Source organism: Plectropomus leopardus, chromosome 5 (genome assembly GCF_026936395.1).
Source record: "Plectropomus leopardus strain MGB_pleo_1.0 chromosome 5, ASM2693639v1, whole genome shotgun sequence".
NCBI lineage: Eukaryota > Metazoa > Chordata > Actinopteri > Perciformes > Serranidae > Plectropomus > Plectropomus leopardus.
In genome coordinates, this window is record NC_142180.1 from 14,098,437 (window position 1) to 14,125,709 (window position 27,273).

Consider the following 27,273-nt stretch of genomic DNA (forward strand, 5'->3'; position numbering starts at 1 on the left):
TAATTACTGAATGTGACTAAGAATATCAACATATTTACAAACTAAGACCTTCTTTCATGGGGATTTTGGCAACCAGAGGGAACTTTTTAAAGAGACTGTACTCAATGAATTAAATTAAACTGTAAAAGAGGAGGGGACATCCCCTGTGCAAATTACACCCTGGATGCGTTTGTACCGAATGTTTCCAATGGCCAATATTATACTGACATATGTACATATCTACTGCCCAAGTGGCAAGGAAGCATTAAATCTATCTCGAGATTTGTGAGGACTTATTGGGGTTAAGATTGTGATTACCACGAAGCAGAGGCTGTTCACCAGCTTGACTGAATTGTTGAATAACTCAATGTTTAATATGCTGCAATGAACTAAAATAAAGAAGCCACTCTGTGGGGGAAAGGCTAATTTCCTCTTGGTCTCATTCAAGTCTACAAAGCCAATTAGATTTGCAGCATCAAAGGTGAGCGATATTGGAGAAGGCTGAAGCCTCCTCTTTCAGTAGCTGCCACAACACAGACCAAAGGCGACCACCACTAGTCACTGTTTGCATCCAAGATTAAATCCTAAGGTCGCTGCTCTTTCAACACTGGCTCTGTGTCTCATTAGAAACTCAAACCCCGATCCTGTATTTGATTAAAACTACAAAATGTATCTGAGTAGAACTACATCCCCCATGGCTGGCCTCCCACAGGCCCCGGGCTGCGCTTGGCCGACACAGATGCAGAGATCAAAGTTAGGGCAGCGTATTAGAGCTACGAGACCTGGCCTGTGTATGTGTGCATGTGTGTGTGTGTGGTTTTTCTTCAGAATAAGCAGGGTGTCTCTCAGTGCCAGCTGTAATTTCTAGATCAGAACCAAAACAGTCTGAGGCCTTTTTCACTGTGTGTGTCTTTCTCAATCAGCGAATTTAAGTCCATTGTTTCATGAGATGAAGACATCAGGATGAATTTTCTGATCCAGACATTCCCTTGTAATTGCTGCTGGCAGGTCCTGTGCAACCCTAATATCTGAATGAACAGGAAAGGGGATTTTCACATTCAGATTCTCTCTCTGGTTTGCATCAGGTCACAGTGGAGGACTCCAACCATCCTGACATCTGCCAGCTTCCTGATTTCTGACCTCTGACCTCCAGGCCCTGACTAATCAGACTAATGAAGTGGAAACACAAGACTCTGACTGCTTCGGATGTTTAAGTGTGTATCTTTAACCTTTAACCCTGGCCCTCAAAATACATACTTTTACGAGGGCACACATACACGCAAGCGCACGTGCACACACGTGATCTTACTTTCAGAGAGAAATGCTAGAAGATCAACACCCCTCTCATGTCTAACAGTTTTATATAGGCTATAGCCAGTTCACCAAAAATATGTTTTGTATATTTACATGGAGTATTCTTAAGCTATAAGACAGGCATTCTGTATAGGCTACTTTGGTTGTCTTATCTTTATTAATGTCAAAAGGATTTTGAATGTGTAACAACTTATGGATGTTGAACGTTAAAGAAATGTTAGTTAAGGGAATCATGAGTGGGTAGGTTTATGTGTGTAATCATGGAGTAGGGTTGCAACGGTACGAGATTTTCACAATAAAGTAACTGTCTTCGAAAATATCATGGTTTTACTGTATTGTGGTATAAGGTATTACACAATAATTATTAAAATTATCAGTTTTAAAAAAAAGTTAAAGGAACAAAACAGCTAGAATAAAGGCTTTATTATAACTGAAACTTAGAAACCTCATTAATGAGTGTAACAATTCTGACAGGCACTCAAGAAGGAAAGGAGATATGCATGTGCAGTTGAAATTTTCTGACTGGTTGCATTTTTAAAAAATATCATGGACAAGCATGCCGTGGTATGATAACTGTCAATTTTCATACCACGGCATGCATTTTTATTGTATACTGCTGCAACCCTTTAATAGACATACCTCCAACACAGCTGTGGACTATCATGCAATTAATGGCTGAATTTAATGTTGTGTTCTCATTATATAGTCCATTTACGCTGATATAACCTATAATTTTTAGGTTTGTTTTGAGGGTATAGAGTAGTTTGTGTGCACAGTCACTGGAATCAAACTGATTTCCGTTTCCTGATTTCTTTACTTTTGCTAAACATGGCACTGCTTCAGAATGGACACATGGTGTATGATTCATTCATATTCCTTGATCTGTACGAGACGGAAAAAAAACACACACATGTTGGCTTAAATGCAGCTTAGAGATGTATAATTCCACCTTCATATATAATATATATTGCATATAATATGCATAATGAACTGACATTTGAATCTTCTCATCTAGATCTCAGGAAGAAAGAGAGAAAGAGCATTTCCCGTAATGTCGTATTAACTATTCCTTTAATGTGTTGATGAGCCACAAGGAGCTGCCAGAGAGGTTTCAGTATACTATGGCACAGGTTGTGCATTCTATATACTCAATTTCATGAGGAATTCTGCTCTTTGGTGTTTGGTTGAAGGTGGTGGAAAATGGTATCTCAGACACCTCCTTATAATCCCTCATAAGTGCTCAACTGATAAAGAACCTTTTTCCAAAGCTTGATCCAACCTGAAGTCATAACTCACATACAAACACGCTCGAGCCAATCCTGGCAGGGGATTCATATCACTAGCCAATTCTGGCGTAACACCAATATGACCTAAGTCTGCTAAGCATTAGAGCTAGGACCTCCTACAGGGTGTGCGGGTGTGCGTGTGTGTGTGTGCGTGTGTGTGTGTTTGACTGTCTTACTCTTACTTTCACCCTGTATCACTGACCCATTTCAGGGATTTGGCACTAAACCAACTGAATGAGTATGCATGCTCTACATGTATGTGTGGATATGTGCATGTGCAGTTGTGTATTTCCTGTCTGTGTTTTATGGACTGCCTGATAGTTTTCCTGCAGCGTGTACCTTATCCATCAACTCTGAGTGAAAGAGAGAAAGAACAGGGAAGGAAAGAGGACGGGAAATGTTCCCGAGTTTCTGATTTTTCCTCAGAGAGGTGTAATATCTCTCCTAAAATGACACAAATGGAACGCAAGAATCTGGTCATTGTCTCATGACAAAATATCAAAATTCCAACAGATAGGTTACGGAAATGTGCGGGAGGAATCATCACTCTCTGTGGGACAGCTCTAAAAAGGAAATGAGAGTGTCATGAAGAGTGGAGCAGGTGGACCAGAGCGCAGGAGACTGCAAGCAACAGGATCTCCAGGAAATAACCTCTATCCACCACTTGTGCAGCCAAGACACTACTGATCACAACAAAACCAGCAATCCAACAAAGCTGAACTGAAAACCAGGAGCAAGTTCAATCTCAAAGCATAGTCCACCCTTTTGCTACGGTTTCCAGGTTAAACAAAGTGTTTTCCTAAAATGGTGTGGAATGATGTGCAAAGGGGTTCGAGTTATGTTTTCTCCCGTTATGGGTGCGTCAGAGGTGTACCCAATCAGAGGTGACATTAATATAAATTTGGGTAAATCTTTACCTATTGCACATAGATTTTTTTGTGTTTGCTCAAAACTTGCTTTGGCAATGTAGATATATAACTTTACCACAACAGTAAATCAAATAACACTGAATAAACCCCAAAATATTTAAAGCCAGCGCTCCTGCGTAACACAACAAGATGTTCAACACACCACAGTTTCTATTTGAATAAACCAGGCATACTCTTCTTTTTTTACATGAAGCCACCTTTGCAAAATAACAGGAGGCCATGGGCCAGTCGCAGCAGACCTATACGTGGCTCTAGGATTTTAGGACGGTTCCTGGATTTTAAGATGTTTTAAGGATTTTAGGATGTTTCTTGGATTTTAAGATGTTTCAAGGACTTTGGGACATTTCTAGGATTTTGGGGCGTTTCTGGGATTTTATGACATTTCTAGGATTTTAAGACATTTCTAGAATTTTAGGACATTTCTCAGATTTTAGGACATTTCCAGGATTGAAGGGCATTAGGGGCATCAGGGACCCTCTGTTGGGGGTGAGGGGGATCCTCCACTGGCACTCTATTTTGAAGTTGTTTTATGCACTCTGGCACCTTCTGTATACTAAAAGTACAAAAACAATTCCAAGCATGAATCACTTCATTTTTCTTGTGAATTATACAACTTTTTGAGGGGCCACACGCCCAATTGGGGACCAGATTATGCCCATAGGCCTTAAATTGAGGATCACTAAGCTTTTGCTATGTTTTGTTAGGGCTGAACAAAACATAAATATAAACAAATCGAATAAAGGGATGAAGTGCCTGTGGGAAAAAGTACAGAGAAGCTCAGGTGAGGGAAATATGGTGATTAGGCAAAATAACAGGTAAGGAGCTGATTGGCTGGGGGCAGGGAAGGACTAATGAGGCTGATGCAGGACAGGTGTGTGGAAGGCAAATGAGGAAAAGGCAGCACAGGAACACAGGAAGAAAGACACAGCAAAAAGAAAACCAAAATCCTAGAACACACAATCCTCTTAATAATAAACCAACAAACATCATAATGCTTAACATGAAGATGAACTTACAGTATCTGTCGCAAACAGAACACCAAAATCTAGAAAACAAAATCTTTTGAGTCATTGAGCACAAAAGTCTGAGGGTCTCTAGACACAGAGCCAGACTGGGTCAGAGAGTATGTGTTTCGTCTGTGTTTGTATTACCTTTACTGGAGATGTGGTGTTTGCTGGGTGTGGTGAAACCTCTGCTGCCGTGGCTGTTGATGGCTGCTACTCTGAACTGGTACCAGCGCTGAGGTCTCAAATCTGACAGAAGAACATCTTCAGAAAGGGTCTGAAAATACAAACACATACAACAATGACGAGGTGCATGAAGAAGAAAGACTTCTTTTCAAAGACTTTGAGCAACAGACAGTCTCATTACTTTACCTTATCAAACAACACCATATTTTTATTTTCTCAGGGGCTGTTTTAGTTTTTTTTTATGCTGCTAAGAAGACACCCCAGAAGTTGGGTCACTCAAGTATATTTACAACACAATTTTATGATGGTAGTTTTCATAAATAAATGAATATAAATTACATAAAATGAAAAAAATCAAAATCAAAATCTTGAAATTTTTTCTGGTAATTCTACATTTTTGCTGTACTGAAAATGTACCAAGCCATACATTTTGTGAAGACTTGTACCCCCAAAAAATATACATTACTCAAAACAGATTCAACGAGTAACTTAACATCCCTTGAAAGTCTTGTTTTTTTATGACAGTGGTTCAACTTCTCACTTTACTTCAGTTGATGTTCATGTATAATCCCGGACACTGTGACATTGCACCCATCACCAATGTGTGGTCAGAGGTGAAACAGGCCTAAAATTTTCAACCAAAGAGGGCAGCAAAAGACTGGTTTTTTTTCGGCCTAGCATCCTAATATTTTATGTAATTGTTTGATATTTGGGGAAATTTATTTATTTGCTTTCTTACTGAGAGTTATGGGAAGACTGATACAACTCATCTGTGTTTATCCGTCCTGACTACAGCTAGCAGCTAATTAGATTAGCTTAGCATAAAAACAAATCCACCTTACATCACCAGCATCACCTAAAGCTCATTCATTAACACATTACATCTTGTTTGTACAAACTTGTACAGAAGCAGAAGTGTGCTGGACTATTTCTTGAAATTGACTGCATCCTGACAAAAAAAATATTTTAGCACATAACCACACTTGTTATTTCTACACCTGTGTTAATTACAGCTTAAGAGGTGCTGGTAGGCGGAATTTGTCACTTTTGGACAGAGTCGAGCTGGCTGTTTCTCACTGTTTCCAGTCTTTGTGCTGAGCTAAGCTACCCTGCTGCTGGAGTTAACTTCGTATTCAGCCTACACACGTGAATGATATTAATCTCTGCATCTAACTTACAAGAAAAAAAGCAAATACGCATATTTCTCAAACTTGCAAAGTATTTGTTTAACATTATTCTCTGTACTACATGGTTTTGATACTGAAATCACTGTTATTTTTGATTTCCTTTATCATAAATAGAAAGTACAAAGAACAGTTTACCTCCACCCAAGCCCACTTTGGGCACAAATTTCCATCATCTCTCACATATCCATTCTATATCTTCTTTCAAAAACATGCCGGAGCCCTGTGTACTTTTAGACATATAAGTTTCACAAGTTAATGAGGTGGAAAGTCAGATGAACACAGTCGGATTGGAATTCCATCTGATAATAGTGAGATTAAACGATTTGCCAAAATTATAGATAAAATTGCTAAAGATTCCCATGTTTTGTCTCCCTGACAGTGCAAATGTAATCAACTGTTTAAAAACTACTCATCCACACACACACACACACACACACACACACACACACACACACACACACACACACACACACACACGAGCTGCCATCTATTTAAGTCTATAATGAGCGTTCAGTCATTCAGACTCAGCCGGTGGAACGACTGTGGCTGCCTGTGGTTCCTTTTTAAGCTCTGCTTATTTACCTAACCTCACACAGGCACACACACATGGACGTACGAAGCACACACACTCACTCATACACACACACAGACGTAAGGTTTACCCTGGCAGAATGGGAGACTGGCTGGGGTGGAGAGGTTTAGACAGCAAGGCAGCAGACTGATGAGGTGGAAACAGAGTCTAACATCCATCTCCATAGCTGAGAAGTTTCATCATTCGAGGCAAATTGAGAGTTATGAGTTAAAGATATGTTACAAACTTTGTGGCGTTGTTCCACTGTTAAAGACACAGGGAACGATTTTTATAGCTTCAATGACTCTTAGACAGTATTAGCTGTGTGCCATGTTGTTACATGGTTGTTTTCCCTACATCAACAATGTATGGAGGGTGGTATTAACATACACTGCGACCCGGCTTGGATAAGGGAACAACAATGGATGAATGGATGGATGGGTGGTGTTAACAGAATGATACTGTATCTCCTCAAAAGTTGAAAGATGATTTAGAAAGCAATAACAAAATTATTTAGCATTTCAAACCTTCTAATCATCAAATAAAGGTGAGAGGCTGCTGGTTACTGTAGTTACCATGGCAACAGTAGTCCATGGAGAGGCGTGGTCCTCACTGGGATGAATCCCGACATTCCAGCGGGACTGCAGCATGTAAATGACTGGCTCCACGCTGACGTTGAACTTTGACACCCACACCACCCTCACATGACCCTCTGAATCCTCTACGAAGCTCATCTCTCTGCGAGGCTTCAGAGGAACACCTGGAAGGAAATTATTACATTATTTAAAAAGTGCAAAACAGGAATGTGATGTTTTTTTAAAGTTATTTCAATAATTTAATTTTAAATACTGATTGCTCATGAGATTGATAACTAGGGATAGAAGGGCATTGTGTGTTATAAAGAATGCAATTTTTTTGATTTTGGAATATACAGATAAAAAAATGGATTGTGCTCCGGACTAAAGAGGAAAATCAAAACTGTTACAAGTGCAACGTTTAAAGCCAACAACTGTTGTGGTATGGGGTTGCATTAGTGCCGTGGCATCATGGGTAACTTGTCATCATTGAAGGAGCCATGAATGCTGAAAGATACATACAGGTTTTGGAGCAATGTATGCATCATAATGATGTCTTTTTCAAGAACCTCGCTTCTTATTCCAGCAAGACAATGCCAAGCCACATTCTGCATGTGTTACAACCACGTGGTTTATGAGTAAAAGAGTGCAGGTGCGAGACGGGCCTGCCTGCATTCCAGACCTGTCTCCTATTGAAAATGTGCGGCGCAAACACAAAAACAGAGTTTTTGTACATGAAACAAGAGAAAAGAAAAGAAAGAATTTCACTTTCAAAACTTGAATATTTAGTGTCCTCAGTTTCCAAACGCTTGTTGATAAGGTGATGTTACACAGACATAAACATTCCGCTGTCAACTTTTTTGGAATGTGATTTTCCATTGCCAAAATTTAGCCTAACTTTGGAGCGTTATCCAACCCCCTTATTGAGAAGCTAGCATGACATGGTAGGTACCGGATTCCCCCGGTCTTCCCCTTCATATGATACTAGTATCATCACTCTAGCTTTAAAACTCAGCCTCTTAGAGACAGGAATCTAACATGATTGAAAAAATAACATGTTATTAATGGCATCGCGATTAACACGTCAACACTGACAGCCCTAAATATACATAACAATTAGGATGATTCCACTGACATTCACTTAATATGACTTGATCAGGGGTTTTAAAGTTTGTATATAATAAGAAAATCCCAAATTTGGTAAAGCAAAAATGTATACATCACTCAAACAATATTTTCTTTGTGTTTAATTATGGCTGCCCAATGCTCACCACAGAGGCGTCTGAGGCAGTTTGTGCTTCTGACAAGCTCCACACAGACTTGAGCTGGAGCCACGGCTGGGCCGTCTGGGACTTCAGATGCAGTCAAGCAGGCAGTATTTAAGGATCTTTATTACATTAAATTACATCTCACTCATATGGCAGACACTTTTAACTAAAGCAACTCACAATAAGTACATATAAACAGCATAGGAACAAGAGCTAAATGTCATCAAATTATGGAAGTGCATCCCTCAAAAAGAAACAACTAAAAGCATGTTCAGTCTTATGCACAAAAATGACAGCCTACGATTAATGTGTCAGCTCACAGAGATCCTTAATGAAAGAATCAGCATCAGCATCCTTACTTTTGATTCCAACAGTGTCATATGCATTGAAACAATAAAAAAAATTAATTCTTTAAACATGTTCTCTCCATCAGTGTCTCTCCTACTGAGGCCCATAAAATGTCACAAAAAACTTTCTTTTACCTTTATATAGATTAGCCGGGGCTTGGCAAGTGTGTCCACAGCCATTAGAGCAGCATTTCCTGGGGGAGGGACAATGCTGGTCTGACGAACAGCTCTCTACGCAGGCTGCAGCAAATCCGGTGGCTCGCTGAGGCGGCGGGCAGTCCCCCTGACGAGACGACCTCAGCGAGGTCAGAAACTCCCTGCTCGTCACACATTCTGTCTGCTTCTGAGAGAAACAACAGGGGGGAGCTGTTATTATTTCAGTTGACACACAACGGAAATATAACGTAATGTATAAACACACGTGCGGGTAGAAAAACACACAGCAGAGGTGAAATGTTTCCTTTGGTAAACTCCTACTGACTCTTTGAAGGCAGCCTGGTCTGATGTGAGTGTGTGTGTGTGTGTGTGTGTGTGTGTGTGTGTGTGTGTGTGTGTGTGGTGTGTATCTGTGTGCACATGGCTGCAGATCATCAAAAATGTAAACACAACCGTTAGCTAATAGCTCTGGATTACCCTGTGTTCCCAACCAGCCAGCCAGTCAGCCATCCAGCCAGTAACATGCTTCAGCTATTGTGATGAAAAACTAATCTGAGGACCACAGTGACTGGCTTTACAAATAATCATCCAGGGCCACACACACACATAACTGCTGCACACTCTCACATGTATACATTCAAAAGCTCACAAACATGTAATTCATAACACACATAAGCTTGCATAAGCACACAGAGAAATTCTCATTCATGGTTTACATAGTCAGCAAACAGCTTCATGGTGCCAACAAAAGCAAGGGTCTGGTGCAAGAGTGACACTGCCACCAAGAGTGTTGCAACTAGCACGCACAAAACACACACGCACGCACAAAACACACGCACGCACGCACGCACGCACGCACGCACACACACACACACACACACACACACACACACACACAATGCACTCTCTTTCTGTCTTACCTCACAGGACTTTGGAGAAAGCACTCGCCTGGTTTCCCACAGTTCTTTGCATGGCTGAAGGCACTACACATAAACAAACAAATAGAGAGAAACAAAATATGAGGCTTAATGTACAATCAAGGTTTGACAATTTCCAGTGCTGCATCATATATGACGAAATGAGTAAAAAATAAAATTTGTACAACACCCTCTTAAAGTAGCAGTTCAACAATATGGAAATATGCTTATTTTCTTTCTGGTTAAGAGTTAAAGATCTCATGTCTGCCCATTCAATATGAAGCCACAGCCAGCAGGCAGTTAGCTTAGCTTAGCTCAGCAGCAGACTGGAAAGAGAGGGAAACAGCAAAGCCTGACTTTGTCCAAAGTCAACAAAATCCACCTACCAGCACCTCTAAAGCCAACTAAGTAAGACTAATTCGCCTGGCAACTGATCCCAGCAAAGCAAGGTTCACATCATGCCCCTTAAAACAGGGAATTGAGGGTGCCCCACTCACTGAGTGGAACATATGCCATTAAGGTTGAGTCCTTACGACAGCAGCCCGGCCTCCCTGGCCAAGGCCCTTAGCTGCATGTCTCCCCTTGCCTTTCCTGTCTCTGGTACTACCTAAATAATGCAGAAAATGCTCAAAATAAATAGGCTACTCCTAAAATAAATATATATGAAGTGTCAATTAGCTTTACAGGTGCTAGTTGGTGGATTTTATTATCTTCAGATGGTGTAAAGCTAGCTCTTTCACCTTTCTTCCAGTGTCTGTGCTAAGCTTAGCTAACCTGTTACTAACTGTAGCTTTACCTTCTCAGCTAACTCTACAATGGAAATTCGATTTTTGGTTGAAATGTATTAAGGTATATATGCAAAAACTGTTATATACGTATATGTGTTTTTTAAAATTAACTATTATTATTTATATTTATTGTTTTATCTATTTATCTATAATTGATACATGTTTGTCTAAGCGTTCCCCTTTACTGAGATTTTGTTATGAGGAATTGGAGGGATGGGTTTTGCGAATGTTTGTTCTGTTTATTTCAAATGAACAAAAAACCAATACACATAATATGAAAGAAAAAAATTCTCTAAAATCTGCACAGTTTGAAGGTGGACACCCAAGATTAGAGTCACCGATTCAGTATCTGACCAAATGTCTCACTGTTCTTGAGATATGAAGTTGGGTAATGGCCAGAAAAGTGTTTTTGCAGAACATTTTGATATCACAGTGAAGCTGACCTTTGACCTTTTAGATTTAAAATGTCATCACATCATCATTTTAGACATTGGTGTGAAACATTGTTAGAATTACAATTAATTCTTAAGTTATGGCCAAAAACATGTTTTTGAGGTCAAAGTAAACCTGAACTTTGACCACCAAATTCTAACCAGTTCATCCTTGAGTCCAAGTGGACATTTGTGGACATTGCAAATTTGAAGAAAATCCATGGACGTGTTCTTGAGATATCCCATTCACGAAAATGGTAGTTATGGACGCACAGAGTCATAATGCCTCTGACCACAGCTATTGGCTGCACAAAGGCATAAAAAGTGTTAGAAGAAGGATTAATGACAGTGTCAGGGGATTTTCGCATTTGCAGAGCTCTCAGCGTTTAAGCAGGTAGGGAGCACAGAGGAAACACACACACACACACACACACACACACACACACACACACACACACACACACACACACACACACTCCTAAAGCACACATGCATACACTCATCTGGTTTGCCACCTCAGTGAACTGGTGAGTGATGGCTCTTACCAAATTAAAACCAGACAACATATAAAAACTGCGGTTTCACCCAGCAACCCCCCAACCTCCCCTCCCTCTCTCACTCCCTCTGCTCCCCAGAGTGCCTGGCTTCAATCATTTTTCCAATTTATTTCACCTCACTGATTCCTGGGGAACAAACAGAATCAACAAAAAGTCATAAAAACCTCATCTTTAGCACAAATAAATGGTTACCGTTGAATAAAAAGTCTTTTCCAAATCCCCAGCTGGCTCATTTGCAGACTGATGACTACGAATACTTAAAGGCTCATCATCACACTTGAGCACTGCATCAATAGCTTTTATTTCATGTATAAAATGAAAAAATAAATCACTGGGATTCATACAGAATCAACAAATCAAAGGCAGTGAGGCCACGTGTGTGAGTTTCTAAACCTTTGGGGCATAAAATGGAGTCTCAGCATGAAGCATGATAGCTGTTACATGCTGTACAGTCGGTTCATTTCACTTAAGTCATGGAAGAAAAAGTTTGGGTTAGCTTAAAGTGATACTCCACCCCAAACTCTCCCAATTGAGTATTAAACACTCTTGCTCTGTAGGCTTGAAATGCTGCAGGAAAAAGTTTGTAGTGTGCTTCTCCACAGGGCTGAAGTCAGCTTAGATTGATGTAGGTTACAATGGATGCCAAGTGACAATTTAAAAATCAAAACATCTACAGAAATGACTTTAACTCTTTCTCTGCTGTCCTATGTATGTCCACTATGTTCCAAACACTCATATTTTCACCAAAATCAGTGCACATCTTTAAAAAGCAGATTAAAAACCCATTTGTTTATAAGGCTTTTTCTTGTTTAACTTAACTTTGTGGATCATATAATTATTTCACCTTGTTTTATATACAGAATTATCAGATAAAAAGGGAATTAAAAATATCTGAATAGCCACAGCTTACTACCTCTGATGATCTGATAACATTATAGAGTTCATACAACAGTTTTATGTATATTATAATTTGATAAGTGCAACTATGCTAAAATTCTGATTACATTTAGGAGTCTAAATTAAACCACATCTAGAACTTAAAAGATTAGGCAATTCAGTGATTATTCGAATGACAGAAAATAAATCAAAAACTATTTCCATTATCACTGAATTATTCTGACTTATTTTTAAAGAAAAAAGAAGCTAAACCCAGAAGGATAACTTAGATAAAAACTGGAGAAAATGAATGGTATTTTCTGGTTTCATCAGTCTTTAATGATTGTAATCTTCATTTTTTTTGGTTTTGGAGTGATGGTTGGACAAAACATCATATTTTAATGTAACCTTTAGCTTTTAAAAATTGTGATGGGCATCTTTCAACATTCTCTGACATTTCAGAGACCGAAAGAAAGTAATAAAAAATGAAAAAAAATCACGTGTTGCAGTCTCCACATACACATAAAAAGCACACTGGACCTGTCATGCAGACAAAGTAGTCAGGGTACAGAAGGCGGGATGTGCCAGTCTGGGGAGTAAATGGGATCAAATTGCTGCTTTCAGGAGAGTTGAGGTACATTAATTTGTCACGTGTGCCAGTGTGTAGTCTTTAATATAAAACAATCATTGACATGTGTCCCTTTAGGCATCACAAGCAGCCGAAGGTGGTATTTAGAGCATGGTAAAACGGCTGTGCAATGTGTGCTGCACTTTAGAAGTTTCTCATATTTAATCCATTAAAACTGCCGTAAATCCCAGCTGACCACAACCTTTGTTCTCCATGAAAAAGGAAATTACAGGCCTTTTACAGTCACCTTTGAGTCACTTCTCTTAAAAAATATACATTTTGAGATTTTTTTGATTGTTTTTCTCCTCTGTAAGTTGATTAAGCATTTTTCTCTCGGAGTCAGAATATAAGAAAGCAGAAACATAATACAACACACACACACACACACACACACACACACACACACACACACACACACACACACACACACACACACACACACACACACACACACACACACACACACACACACACACACACACACATAAAGCATTGCAACCAGATCCTGAAGTGCGATTCGTTTCTTTAAAGAGCTCTTGTGGATTTCTTTACTGTGCTGCTCAGGTTGTCAAAATCTCCCCAAAAACACCCCACATGCACGCACACATACTCCAACCAACATATTGCCCTTTTTCACATGCGCTCCGCTCCATCTTGCATCCAAACCCAGCCCACTCTATGCTCCCTCTCTCCTCTATTGCTGCCACTTTGATCACTTACAGACATGGTTAATTGTTTATACCATCCCTTGTTCCTCCCTCCAACTCCCATCCTTGTCCATAATCCTCTGTTCTTTTTCTCTCCTGTCTTCACATTATCACCCCCCCCCCCGACCTCTCATTTTTGTGCTGTTTGTCTCTGCCTCCTCAACGCCTCTCCTCTCCTTCTTCCTCTTCTCTCACCGACTCATCCTCTCTCCTTCAGGGCTAAAACTTGAACTTCATTGTTAGTTGTTTACCTAAAACATAATAAAGAGCACATGGGGCTTCCCTATGAAATAGATGTTTAGGATGTTGTCTATGGTCGGGGGCAGCAGCAAATTGTGTTACAGCCACCTAAAAAGACGCACCTAGAAATCATTTTTTGTGATTTGGAATATTAGCACCATTTTACCTTACACACAAACTAATTGAGGCAGCTACAGGCCAGCAACTCCCATATTCTTAAATTCCCATATTCTTGAGTTTCTTCAGTTCCCTGTCAGAAATGGCTGTCTGGTGGCAAGGTTTAGGTTAAATATGCCAAATTCTAAAATGATGTTGATTAAAAAATATCAAGTTGAGGCAGTGTTTGCTCAGTGCTGTTTCATTGATATGTTTGTGACTGGGGGATTTTCTACCCTTAACTTAATGTTAACAAAAATTGTGATTCAGTGTGATTTAGTAATTAAACATTAACTGGAGCCATTCTGCATAAGGAGTACTTCACTCTAATAGCACCAGGCTGTTATAGTACTCTAATAATCTCTTTTTTTATTAATTCTAATACTAAATGCAAATCATTTACATGTAACAGACTATTTTACTAGTTTCACTAAAGCAATTATTGTGAGTATGTATTATTTTACAAAGTCAATAGTACAGTAGGAAGAGAAAGGGGAGGAAAGGAGGGTCAAAGCAGATGGATTCAAACTGAAAACACTTGCGGTATGTATGTGGTACACACCTTACACTCTCAAATATCACTTGGAAGTTGTAAATCACTGAAAAGTACATGCGCTGTATTTGTGTAAGAGGAGAGACGAACAGACACTTTTGGCCTTGAGGGCGACATGATGAGTTATGTGTGTGTGAGAGAGAGAGGTAGACACAGCGGAGGTCAGAGGTCAGTGATGTTACAGTTTAACACACCAACACACTGTAACAACAGAGTCTAGATTAATGACCGTGTATGTGTCCATATGTGTGCACAGTTTGCATCGGAGCTCCTCAGATATATGTATAATAATTAATCACACACACACATACACACACACCTTGTCTCTTAGCCCTCCCCTGGCCTCTCCTGCTGTTTTATGGCCTCACCTGCCACGATAGAGGGATGACAGCCACACTCAGCGAGAGGGAGGAGAGGAAATGGGAGAGGGAGGGGAGGAGAGATGTGGTTTCAGCTTGGATAGAGGGGGAGGAGAAGTGAGTGTCAGTTGAAAAGGAGAGAAGAGATGAAAGACAAATAGTGAAACAGGTCCAGAGAAAAGGGAGAGAGAGACAAAGAGAGACAGCCACAGACCAGATGTGCTCACTCTCCATATACAGTCTCCAGTTCAGTGGGTGCAATGTGAAAAACTATTTATGACCATTTATGTGTTCAGCTTGTCATCAGTCGTTCGGAGTCTATTTTATATTTTCCACCATACAGTACATGACGTGCACCATTTGGTCTTTTAAAATTTGTCAGTACTGTTCCTTTCATTTTTTGTGCAACCAGTCTAGTGCCAATATTAATATTTTACACTTTTTTTAATCAGCCAAACTGTTTTTAAATACCTTAATTTGAAATATCGACATAAAATATAAACACATTTTCTATAAAACTCTCTATTGCTGCCTTCAAATAGGGCAGTGTTTACTGTGCTTACGAGAAGAGTCCAAATGAATCCCACTCTGTTGTGATACTTGAAATTGTAAATTTTCTGAAAGCTCCAAGTTCACAAGTTGCGATGTGTTTGCTCATGTTTTCTGAAATGGCGGAGGCCATGGAAATTCATTTTTTGGTGGATTATAGGTTCATATATCTTAATCATTTGTCATATAGAATTTTAAGTCATCATTTTACATTATGTCAAAGGAAAATGTTATTCCCAATGGTCTCATGTTTTTTCTCAGTCATTATGCCTTTATATTCCTGCTTTACATTACCCCATTGCCAGCTTGCTCAATATTTAGCCTCATTGGCTGTTTGAGTGTCCATGTTGTTGTTGAGTAGCAGCGGTGTTCTCATGACTTAATTATGCTAAGCATACAATGCACAAGACTTCCCATGTTGTAACCACACACTCATGCGTTAGATTTGAAGGCAGCATATTTCTCAAAGAAAGTCAAAGTACTCAAAAGTTAATTGTTGGTTATACACAACACATACGTGCACAACCTAACAGCGCACTAAAATATGTTTTAGGAAAGGTAAGGCAGAACAGATTTATTATCAGATTTATTATTTATTCTGTATATGATCAGCACTGCCTGGTGTGACACTTTGACTGCAGTTCACATGCAGTGTCTGACATGACTGACAGTTGCATTAAATTGTTCTCTGCTCTGATTGGTTGTTTTCATCGACGTGCTGAAATGCCATTAGAAGCAATTCGAAAGGGCAGAGAATTCTATGATTTTTTTCGCAGATCATCTGTCTCGTGTTTAAATATAGTGACAGTTTCAGCAAATGTGCCAAAATGTTATTTTTATAAAAGCTACCACCTGCTTTAAACACCAAAAAATAACTTGAAAATGATTTTCCATCAGCTTTTCTCATTTTCCACCACCAGCTATTTTGAGGACCTAAACGCTCCGTCTGAAGTAAAGAACAGCATCCTCATCATCATGTTTTCTCCTGCAAAGCAATCCAGCAGATTTCCTGCGAAATCTGACCTGCTGGCCCACATTGTAACATGCAGTTCAATGGTTGATGAGACCCAGTTATGTCACATACTGACTTGAGAGAAAAAGCCACCCAAACAACAACCTGACAACAGTGTAGGGAAAAATAATAGTGGCTACCGGCTGTTAGCCTGTGACTAATGCTACATAAATATCTGAATGCCATTTTTTGGAGCAATACTGTCATTGATAGTACATTCACAGTCTGTTAGTTTAGTCTGTTTAGTATAGTATTTGAAATGTGATTTTGAGAAGACTGAACAATTTTTTAAAATACTTAAATCGCAGGTGATGAAATGTTAAATAACTTTTAGGAACATCTAAAATGTATCTTTTTTATATAAACTTTTTTATATAATTTCACATCTTCAAGCTTACCTTTGTCAATAATGCCTATTGGCTCAAAATGAATTAATAAGCTATGTCCTATTGATGTTACAGTGCTACATTCAGTTTTAATACTGCCACATTTAATGTGATAATGCATGTACAATAGAGTATATAAGAAAAAAATATGAAAAAATTTTAAAAATGAAAAGAAAATTAGATTGTAATCTATTTTTTATAAATATAAATATACATTACAATTACTTGATTTTTTCCCAACAATATTAAAATTACAACATGTTCTATTCTTATTAATTTTTCACAGAAAGCACATTTTTCTGGACTACACGTATATGAAACTGCTCTTATATGCTAAATGAGATTATACGAATCATTTCGCAGGGCATGCACACACTTTTAGATATTTTGAATTTTCACACACACGCATACATGTTTACAAACTCACACAGATACACACACTTCAGGCTTTGTGGTACATGAGTGTAAAAGCAGCAGAATTCCACAAATCCCCTTGAAAAGCAAGTTCGACTTTTGCCCGACATGTACAACAACCAGAGCTAACTTAAGTCGGCAGCTCGCAGGAGGAGAGGAAAGGCTGGAGGAAAGAGCACAGAGGAAAAGAAAAAGAGATTGGGAGGATAGTCAAAAAGACAAATGCTTCAAGATAGCTCAGTGGTTAACTTCCTCACCTCTCAAACCAACATGTGCCCACAATAACCTCAGATGAAATCCTGCCAGAGCTTCTCTCTCTCTCTCTCTCTCTCTCTCTCCTCTCTCTCTCTCTCTGTCTGTCTGTCTTTCCCCAAATCATTTTCTCTCTGTGCTTTCTCTCCATCTAAAATAAAACTTCTAAAAGGATGCTAGACTGACTGCTCTATTTTAAAGGAAAAAGGAAGGAAGTCTGGATAACAAAGAAATTAATGTGTTGTGGCGGTCAAAATACACATGAGGTTAACCGCTGTAAACAAACAAAGGTTTAATAAGATTAGCTGGTTTGTTAACTTTCTAGAAGGTGAAAATCAATCAGTCAGGGGCGTATTGAAAACATATTCCTTCAAATGACATGCCAGGATGAGCTAGTATTTCTAACAGTATTTTGACAGAATTGGCACTCAAGGCTAAGTAAATGTGACATATCCCAACCAGACCTTTTATTAAACTACTGCACAAGTCTGAACAGCAGAGGGAACAGAAATGACTGTGGGAAAAGGAGAAGAAATGAGAAAATCAAAATTGATATGCAAGCTTATGCAGGCTAGCAAGCTGTTGTTTGCAGCTGTTTTTTCTGAGATGAGTTGTACTTCAGTGTACTTCTTGTGAGAGTGAGACACTTTCAGACTGGCACACAGGGAAATCTGCCTGATTTCTGAGACTCTTTCCAACACATTCCTCTTGTTCTTTAATTATAACACTGTGAAAACTTGATTTGCAGCCAAGTGAAATGAAATTAAGGTGAGAGTCAGCACCTTAAAGCGCCCACTGGAATGAGATTGAATTGCTGCCTTGACAAAACCAGTTTAAATATCTTGGGATTTTGTTCATAAGTGAGAGTGTGATGGTATTCAGAGGTGGACTGGTGCACACAACAGAAGTGGAGGTGTTGTACCTGACTGTTGTGGTTAGCCTGAAGACAACACTAATCCGTCAATATATGTTCCTTTCCTCATTTACATTTATGAACTCTGGGTGGAGATTGAAAGAATGATATTGTGTACACAAGCGCTTTTTCTTGACAGCTTGTCTGCCTTAATCTTAGCAATCTTGTGCCACTGGGAGGAAAACCCAAGGAAAACGAAGAAGATGATAAAGGGACATCTAACCTGGGAATGTTTAGGAAACACTAGGAGGATTTGGAGTATCTGGCTAGAACATAAGGACATTTGAGCTACTTTGCTTTGCCTTGTGCTGCCACAACATATGGAAAATAGATAAGTAAGGAATTTTCTCAAAAGAAAAAAATGTACTATTTTTACACTGATATATAGAGAGGATTAGTGGGAATGGGCTGGAACTATGGCTGGGTAATATGGCTTATAAATCATATAAATGTTTTTAGGGCAATGCTACAATATATGCCCCTATATCATCACATGTTAAAATGTCATAATTGTTTGATGTAAACTAATTTGAATTTAGAAGGAACACAATTTGTACATAACATTAGGGAGGGCTTTAGTTTTGAAATGTCACATGAGTGACAGTCTGATTTTGTTTGCTATAAATTTAAAGGGAAATTGGTGTTTAGAAACAGGATGTTTCTCTGACACTCTGAGGTGAAGGACTGTTATCAGATATGTCTTTACAAATATGTTCTTAATATTAAATGTGACTTATTATTCAAACAATTGCAAATCAAATTTTCTAGGAAATGCAGTTAGCAGGTGGTTTTTTGAAATCTATTATTTATAATTAATTGCTAAGTCAGTTCTTATGCACTCTTACTGTAATATTTAGTATATACAAGTACTGCAAAACAGTGTGGGGGCTATTTTGACTCCAGTGTTCTGCACTGTGTGATGTTTTAAAGGAATTGAACAGATATGTGGCAATCATTTTGGCATATTTTGCAGAGGATAGCAGTGTGTTCCACATCTGTCCTTCTGAAACCAAAGCACTTCCATATATTGGTGAATGTGTGTGAGAGGGACAGTGAGTCTCCTGCACGTAAACACACAGCCTGTTTTTAATGCATGAATAGGTCATTAAAATGTGCAAGGAATATTTCAATTCACTGATATGGTCATCTGCTATATCACATATAAATTGATATTGGAGTGTAATGGATATTTTTCATACATTTTCCAGCCCCACTTAGAACAAGAATTATTCCTGAGCTCCAGGAACATAACAGCCTCTAATAAGTAATTTGTATAAGACTGCAGTAGCGCCAGAATTCTTATTTGCAGTATGATGGTATATCTACCAATCAAAGGCTAAGCAACTATTCGAAATTGTTTTAAAAGTAATGTGAACCTCTACAGAGCAAGAAACAAGGAATAAGCACTAATAAGAGAGAGACTAATAGTGACTTGATAGCTCTGCTCCTTTGTTCTGCATCAGACCTGTTTGTTAGTGGACATCCCGCTGCCTCACACACCTGGCACACATTACTGAGTCTACTTTGCATGTGTGTGAGAAAGAGAGAAGGAGATAGATAAAAGAAGGAGGAGATGGACAGATGGAAGAATTGAGTGAGGGCTCTAGTTCAGTTTTATTGAACTCCCATGTGTGTTTCCATGAGAGAGAGTTTGCTGATGATGTGACACAAACCATATGTGTTGGGGCAACATCTGCCTGCTATGTGTTTGTGTGTCTTCAATGGCGAGACCCTCGGTCCTTATGTAACAAAGGAACAGATAAAGCACCACAGTTTCTTACCTTTGTCTCTTTCTGCTGTACTATTTCAACATGTCCTCTACGTTAGCATGATATATTACAAAAATACACACACAATCATTCATATTTCTAACGAATTAGCGCCCCATAAATGGTGTTGTCAGGTACTACTTACGTACTAAACATTAAGCTACTTAGGTTAGGTTTTAAAAAAGTAAACATGGTAATGACATATTTTCAAATGACTCAAAGTCAGTTTTACACATGACACAAACAACTACTTCCTTCTTTACTCCAATCAACGCATTCATCACATGATAGCAGCCTTCCATATTATATAGGTTATATGCAAATTACTGGCTCACGATTAGGTGGATTATAGAGAAATTCCAGTGAATTACTTTTCGTAGGTTGCATAGAAACACTGCATAAGTACAGCCTGCCTATTTGTGCTGTAAAAGACATTCAACTCAACAGAGTAGTAGCCAAATTTGACAAATATATGTTTTATCCACTAACATTTTTCAGGTATAAATGAGGATGCTCGTCAAGCACAGATTTCATAGATATAATTTGAAAGACTAAAAATATATCATTGAGTATCATTGAGTATTTGCACCCTTGGTGTCCTGCGGATGCATTTTATTGCTTTTTTTTTTTTAAAGAAAAACAAATCCTCTTAAAACTCTGAGACTGAACATGATTAAATTATTGAAAAGACTGAAATATCGGGGGGGAGGGGGGGGTATCCTGTATTTCCTTATGAAAATAAAAATTGTAGCAAGCTTTCAGCCTCTTAAGTAAAACAGATAACACGGGAAATTAAATTCACCCTTTAGTTTCACCGTGTGCGTGTGCCTGTGTGTGACTGTGAGCGGATAGACTGAATGTGTTACACATGTTAAAACTCAGTGAGAACAATGTCGTTCATCCCTGCTCCAAGTCTGGGTAAGAACCCAATAAGGAGTTGAGGGGAAAGTAATACCAGTCCCCAAATTATTCTGTAAAAATTTGTGTCAAAACTTATTGAGTATGTTATGTTGCCAAAAGGCTTTATGAGATCCTGCAGTGGAATGAAGGTTGAGACCAAGTCATGGTTTGTGAGATTTGCCTTTCTAATAACCTTAAAATTTAGTTTATAAACAAAAGAAAAATGTAGCTCCCTGGAGAAAAATTCTGAAAATCAAACTGTGCAGAGGAGTGTTTTTCATCCAACAGATCAACAGCTACAGACAAATGGACTCACTACCTTCTCCCCTCTGACTCATTTGTTTTCTTTCTGGTTCGTACATAGGCTGCATATCCCACGTTAACAATGTTATGGTTTCAAGTATTGGTGTCCGTAGCAACAATTAATAAAAAACTGTCAAGAACGGAAAGCATAGAATGTCTGGTCAGATGTATTATTCTTAAACATATAGTTACTGAAAGCTCTTTTTTGGCTGTTTTCTATTGGACAGCATTTAACATGGGAGTGGTTTGGCTTCTGTTTACATTCCTAAACGTGAAGTAAACATACTGTTTGGTGTACTGTATGGTTTATTGAAACTCTGGTGTCATATCAGCACTAGATGTAAAAAGCCAAAGAGTCTGTGTGAAGCTGTACTTACAGCAGTGCTCTGACCTCAGTGTCAGAGTCATTATGCTAACATGCTCACAGTGATGATGCTATGCTGATGTTTACAAGGCACAGTGAATGTTCACCATCTTAGTTTAGTGTGTTAGCATGCTCATTTGCTAATAATGAGGTAACGAGGTTGTCAAATACCAGTATGTTTGGTTGATGGTCAAGCTGAAACACCGACCCAAAATGTCAGTATTTGACGACTTGGGAATGAGACTCATTCAACTAAAAGTTACATTATGTTGCTTTAAATGTCCTTTTTCCCCTCATGGTATCAAAAATGGTATTGAATATCAATAATTTTCACGGTAATGTATTGAAATTAGATAATCAATTATTGTGGCAACAAAGTACAGATGAAGCTGATGTGAAAGTTGTTAGTTTTGCAGTGGTTTTGTCATAAATTTAAGAATTGGAAAAATTTAAATTTTTACCTGGCGATCAATGATGATGAAAAGTCAGGAGATCACCAAAGTTATCACAATCCATCCTGAGGGGATCATGTATGTCTGTACAAAATATGATGGCAATCCATTTAACGGCTAGTTGTTGAGATGTGCCAATCTGATCCAAAGTGGTGAACTGACTGACTGACATTGCAATCCCCAGAGCTTATACCATGACTACACAATTCCAGATTTAATGTAAGAGAGTAGAACTGAACCCTGGTAATATTTGTTAGCCTAATGAAACAATAATAAAGTGGATTGTGCTCACTGTATAATGCTCCCAAGGTGCACAATCAATAAAAAAATAGCAAGCCCTTAATATCTCCCACATATCCTGTTAACAAATATACACACCTTGGGAGCATTAAACAGGGTTGGACTTCCTCCTCTTTATAATTCATTATTTTGATTAATCTTGGCAATTATGGCTGAGGACTGGGATATGTGCTTTTCTGTTCTAATTTATTTTTGTTGGCCTGCCCTGGTGACTTTTACAAATTGGGCTGTGTCCACTTTCAACAGACTGTAAAACGGTAAGAATTAATAACAGCAATTCAAACAAGCAAGAAGAGACACTGTGCATGTCTGTGCAGTATCAGCCTGTCTGGGAGGAAAATTGTGGTTTGCACAGCGTCAGCCCCCACTGGCCAGTTTCAGAGACTGTTGTTGGACGTTGGTTACAGCACAGTGCCACACTGGTATTCACACATGTGCAACAGCAAGACACAAAGCCAAGGTAATAAAGTTTAGAGGAGGTATTAAACTAGAAAATATTTTCTGTTCTCATTCTGTCTATGTTGCTGTTGAACTCCAAACATCAGGACTAGAAACAAAGGAAGGGAGAGACGGAAGGAAAGGCTATAGATAAGTTTGGGTATAAGGTCAAAGGAGCTGTGTGTTTGTGTTTGAGGTGGTGAGGGGGGTTAGGTGGAGCTGAAACTCTGATGTTTCGCTCCGCTGTAACAGTCCATTGGTGGAAGTTTTGAAAGGGGGGGGGGGCATGCTCTTGACTGTTGTTGACATTAACCCCAGCTGACCTCAAAATACACACACACAACTGATATACGCACTGTGCAGAAAAGAAAAAGCTCTCGCTCTCATGCCTGTTTCTGGCTTTTCCTTTTTTACGACTGTGAATTTGTAGCAAAGCTTGGAAGTGTTGCAAGAAGTAAAATATGACTCAGGTGTGCTTTCAGCTGGGATGAAGCTTTTAAGTAGGTCTGAACCTGAAAGGAAAGTTCAGAGAGCACATCAATAAGAAACCAGACAGAATCTTTCAACAAGTCATTAATATTGAGTAAGTTGAGGTCAGTCAGTAAAAGGTCACAGTGGACAGATATTTTACAGACATGTTTTGGCTGCTGATTATACAGCATCATCATTTGAAAGAGGTCATGATCTCACATACTTGAGGAATAATCAAATTTTCTTTTCCTCTCAGTTGGTACATTTTTTTGCAACGCTAAACACATTTTTTTCTGTTTTCATCTTTTAGCCAAATTTAAAGCATAAAAGCATCAAAATATAGAGACCCCACTTCTGTTTTTTATACAAATTCACTGTATGTCTGAGATGTGACCAGCGATCTAAAACACCCACAGTAATGTCCAAAAAGCTGTAACAAGCTGGAACTGCTGCAGAGTGGACAGACTGGCAGCTAAAAATACAGCATGGAAACTCCTCTTGAATCAAACAATGAATTAGCTGACACACACACACACACACACACACACACACACACACACACACACACACACACACACACACACACACACAGCAAAGCCTCCTGGCAGGCAGTGCTAAGTGAATAAACAGGGGATAATTTTTGCTCCAGGGTGGATGGATAATGGGGATATTGAACATTATTTTAACTAAAAACATTTTACTATTACAGGAGCCATGCGGCCGCTGTAAAGATTCCACACACAAGGGAAATGAGAGAAAGACTTTCTCTCCGTCTCTTTCCTCTTGAGGCAGAGATGAAGAGCGCCACTCTGTCTCTGTTTTAACTCTTGTTGAGTCAGGTTTGTTATATTCTAGGATAAGGATACCTACAGCCAAAAAGACAAGATGGATTCATATCATCAATCACTTTTTCCGGTGATGTGGACCATTACGCCAGTGACAGTTATGCAGATGGTAATGTAGCACAAAGCAAACATACTGTTGTTGCTATAATTAATTGCATTTTAATGTGCCTTGCTCACTGATCTAAACTGTAAAACAGAAGAGTGTTTGAAGTATGTGCCAGCCAATCAGAAACAAATTTTCCATGGCCCTGGTATAATACTGAGCTGAGACATGATGCTAATTCATCATAAGATGTCCCCCCCAAAAAAGCCATACCTGTATAGAGCCCTTGGCAGGACACATAATTTTACTCAGAGTCAATAAAACAACATAAAAACACATACACACTTATCTCCGTAGCACCAAATGTATTACCTATGCAAAGGAAGTTATGTTTTCAATTTGGTTTGCCCCTTTATCAGCAGGATTACCAAAAAACTATTGGCCTGATTTTTATGAAAGTTGGTGGAAGGCTTTAGCATGGGCCAAGCAAGAAGCAATACAATTTTTGTGCAGATCCAAGTCAAGCAGGAGCCACATGAATTATTTTTCACTTTTGTTAACATTGCGAGATAGGGCATTTGGTCTTGGCGGAGGTCTGCTCTATCTGAGTGCCTTTCTAGTTACCTATGCTTTCGGCCAAGCTTAGAAAATGAATTCGGTGCAAATGCAATGCAGATGTGTTGATCTTTTTTCATTGCTGTTTTTGCTTTTAGCACCTTCATGTTTTTTGTTGGTCTGCTGTAGTTTGGGGCAAGTTATGTTAAATTACTGAGAGAAGAACCTGGCCTTGGTCTTCAAGGAATGTACTTGTTCATATTTGAGGACAAAAATCCTGTCACCTCAAAATCAACAACTATTATTACAATAAAACTTTGCCCCGCATATTTTTTGCCCTTTTCACCACTAATGTACTGTTGTTCATACTGCTTCTTCTCAGGTGCAAGCAATGAGCTTTACAAGTAAGGTGCAACAGATGGAAGATCCACCCCAATTAAGGAGTAAAAAAAAACAGCCTCTTAAGGCTAACCACCCTCGAAAACAGCCAAATTGTGTTCAATGCAATGACCTGTAGAGTCCGACTTACTGTTACCAGAAGTTGAACCCTGGTCTTTACTCCCACACTTGGTTTTTAGGACTTGGTTTTAAGGGTTATCAGAACAGGGTAATGGCTTGTTAGGCTGTTAGGTATAAAGTGATTGTGTTTGGGAATGGAAATTGAATGTAAGTCAGCAAAATGTCTTTAGAAGTTTGGCAGTAGAGGTGTGTGTGTATGAGTACTTACCTGCGCACAGCGTCTGTGGTTTTCACACCAAACCAGAACATGGTCACTCTGGAAAGAGACGGACAGCATGAAGATTAAAACAAACACAGTGAGAGAAAAATATCTGTCACAGACTAATCCTGTGTTTGACACATTCTGCCCACATTTGACCTATTCGTGTGAGACTACTGTCTAACATACAAGGAGACAGAAAACTAAATATTGTTACTAAAAGGTCACCATAACCAGAGCAAATCTGACATGCAGACAGACGCACACTCAACCTTTCACTTATTTACATAATTATCCTCGGGGTGCAAAATGACTTCACACACTGCGTTTGTGGTCGCTGAACCAGACAGAGATCACGTCACTTGGTGAGATATATGTCTGTGTGTGTGTTTGTATGTGTGTGTGTACAGTAAGTGCTTAGTGAGTCAGGACCACCAGTAAACATGGCTGCTATAACCACCGTGAGAGAGGGAGACGTCATCTCATGACCACAAGGACAGAAATACAGATTATCCAAACCAACCCCTCATAGTCCTTTCAACTTTTCAATCCATGTAAGTAAAACTCCTTAAAAGAAACTTGTAATTATGTATATTTGGTATTAAACACACAAGATCACACAGATCTGCAAGGTAACAAAGAATATTGATATCTACATTTTTTTGCCATTATTCTGACACCTTGTTACACTTACCATAAAAATAATACCATTGTCAAGATACCTGATAGCCTCTAAGCTCCCACCTCCCATTGGGGACAGAATATATGATTATTTTCACTATCATTAATAAATTGATTAAATTTGATTAACCCAAAAAAGGGAAGGGCCGGAAGGGGGGGATTAATGCTCCAAGGCGACATCTTCGTTTTGCTTTTTTTTTCTGAACTAAAAGTACAAAACCCAAAGATATTCAATAACATTTACATAAAACGGAACAAACATATTTGGGAAGCTGAAGGTAAATTCTGTTTAAATTTAGCTTGACAGCTTACTTCAACAATTTAAACAACTATTGATGATTTTCAGAATTGTTTATCTGTAATTGCTATCTGTCATTTAACTGACTGATTAATAAACTAATCATTTCAGCGCTAAATCCTGTTGGCTTTACAATGTGGATGTTACATCATGTTTTAGTTTTTATTTTTTAACAGTTTTTCTGAGATTTTGGATAATTTTAAAGGCTTAAATGCAGACCGAGGTCCCTGTCAGTTGCTTTTAACTTGCATTAGTGAGAGTCGGTGCGGCAAAGCTGCTGCTCTTTGCTTTGTCATCATTCTGCACAATCATGATGCCATCATCCAACATCAAAACAACTATTACAATACTGGTGTGTGTGCAGTTGTGTATCTGTCTGTTGTTATGTTTGTGTGCCTCTAGGGAGGATATGAGCCTCTGGTGTGTGTGCGTGTGTGTGTGTGTGTGTGTGTGTGTGTGTGTGTGTGTGTGTGGCTGTATGTGAGTGTGCGTGGGATAAGCCATCTTAACGACTCCTAACCCTCTCCTGAATGAGCTGTATTTAGCTGAACCAAGCTCCTCTCTCTCTCTCTCTCTCTCTCTCTCTCTCTCTCTCT

The 27,273-nt window shown here is 38.9% G+C and overlaps 1 protein-coding gene across 1 annotated transcript in view; it reads right to left on the reverse strand.

Annotated features, from left to right (window-relative positions):
- Positions 1–27,273, reverse strand: part of anos1b (anosmin 1b) — a 63,966-nt gene that overhangs the window by 25,052 nt on the left and 11,641 nt on the right. Inside the window, exons 2-6 of the mRNA XM_042483932.2 lie at positions 25,708–25,755; positions 9,723–9,785; positions 8,782–8,989; positions 7,032–7,216; positions 4,660–4,789 (exon numbers count right to left, since the gene is read on the reverse strand). Coding sequence (XP_042339866.2) covers positions 4,660–4,789; positions 7,032–7,216; positions 8,782–8,989; positions 9,723–9,785; positions 25,708–25,755 — 634 coding nt within the window. The remainder of the gene's footprint in view (positions 1–4,659; positions 4,790–7,031; positions 7,217–8,781; positions 8,990–9,722; positions 9,786–25,707; positions 25,756–27,273) is intronic.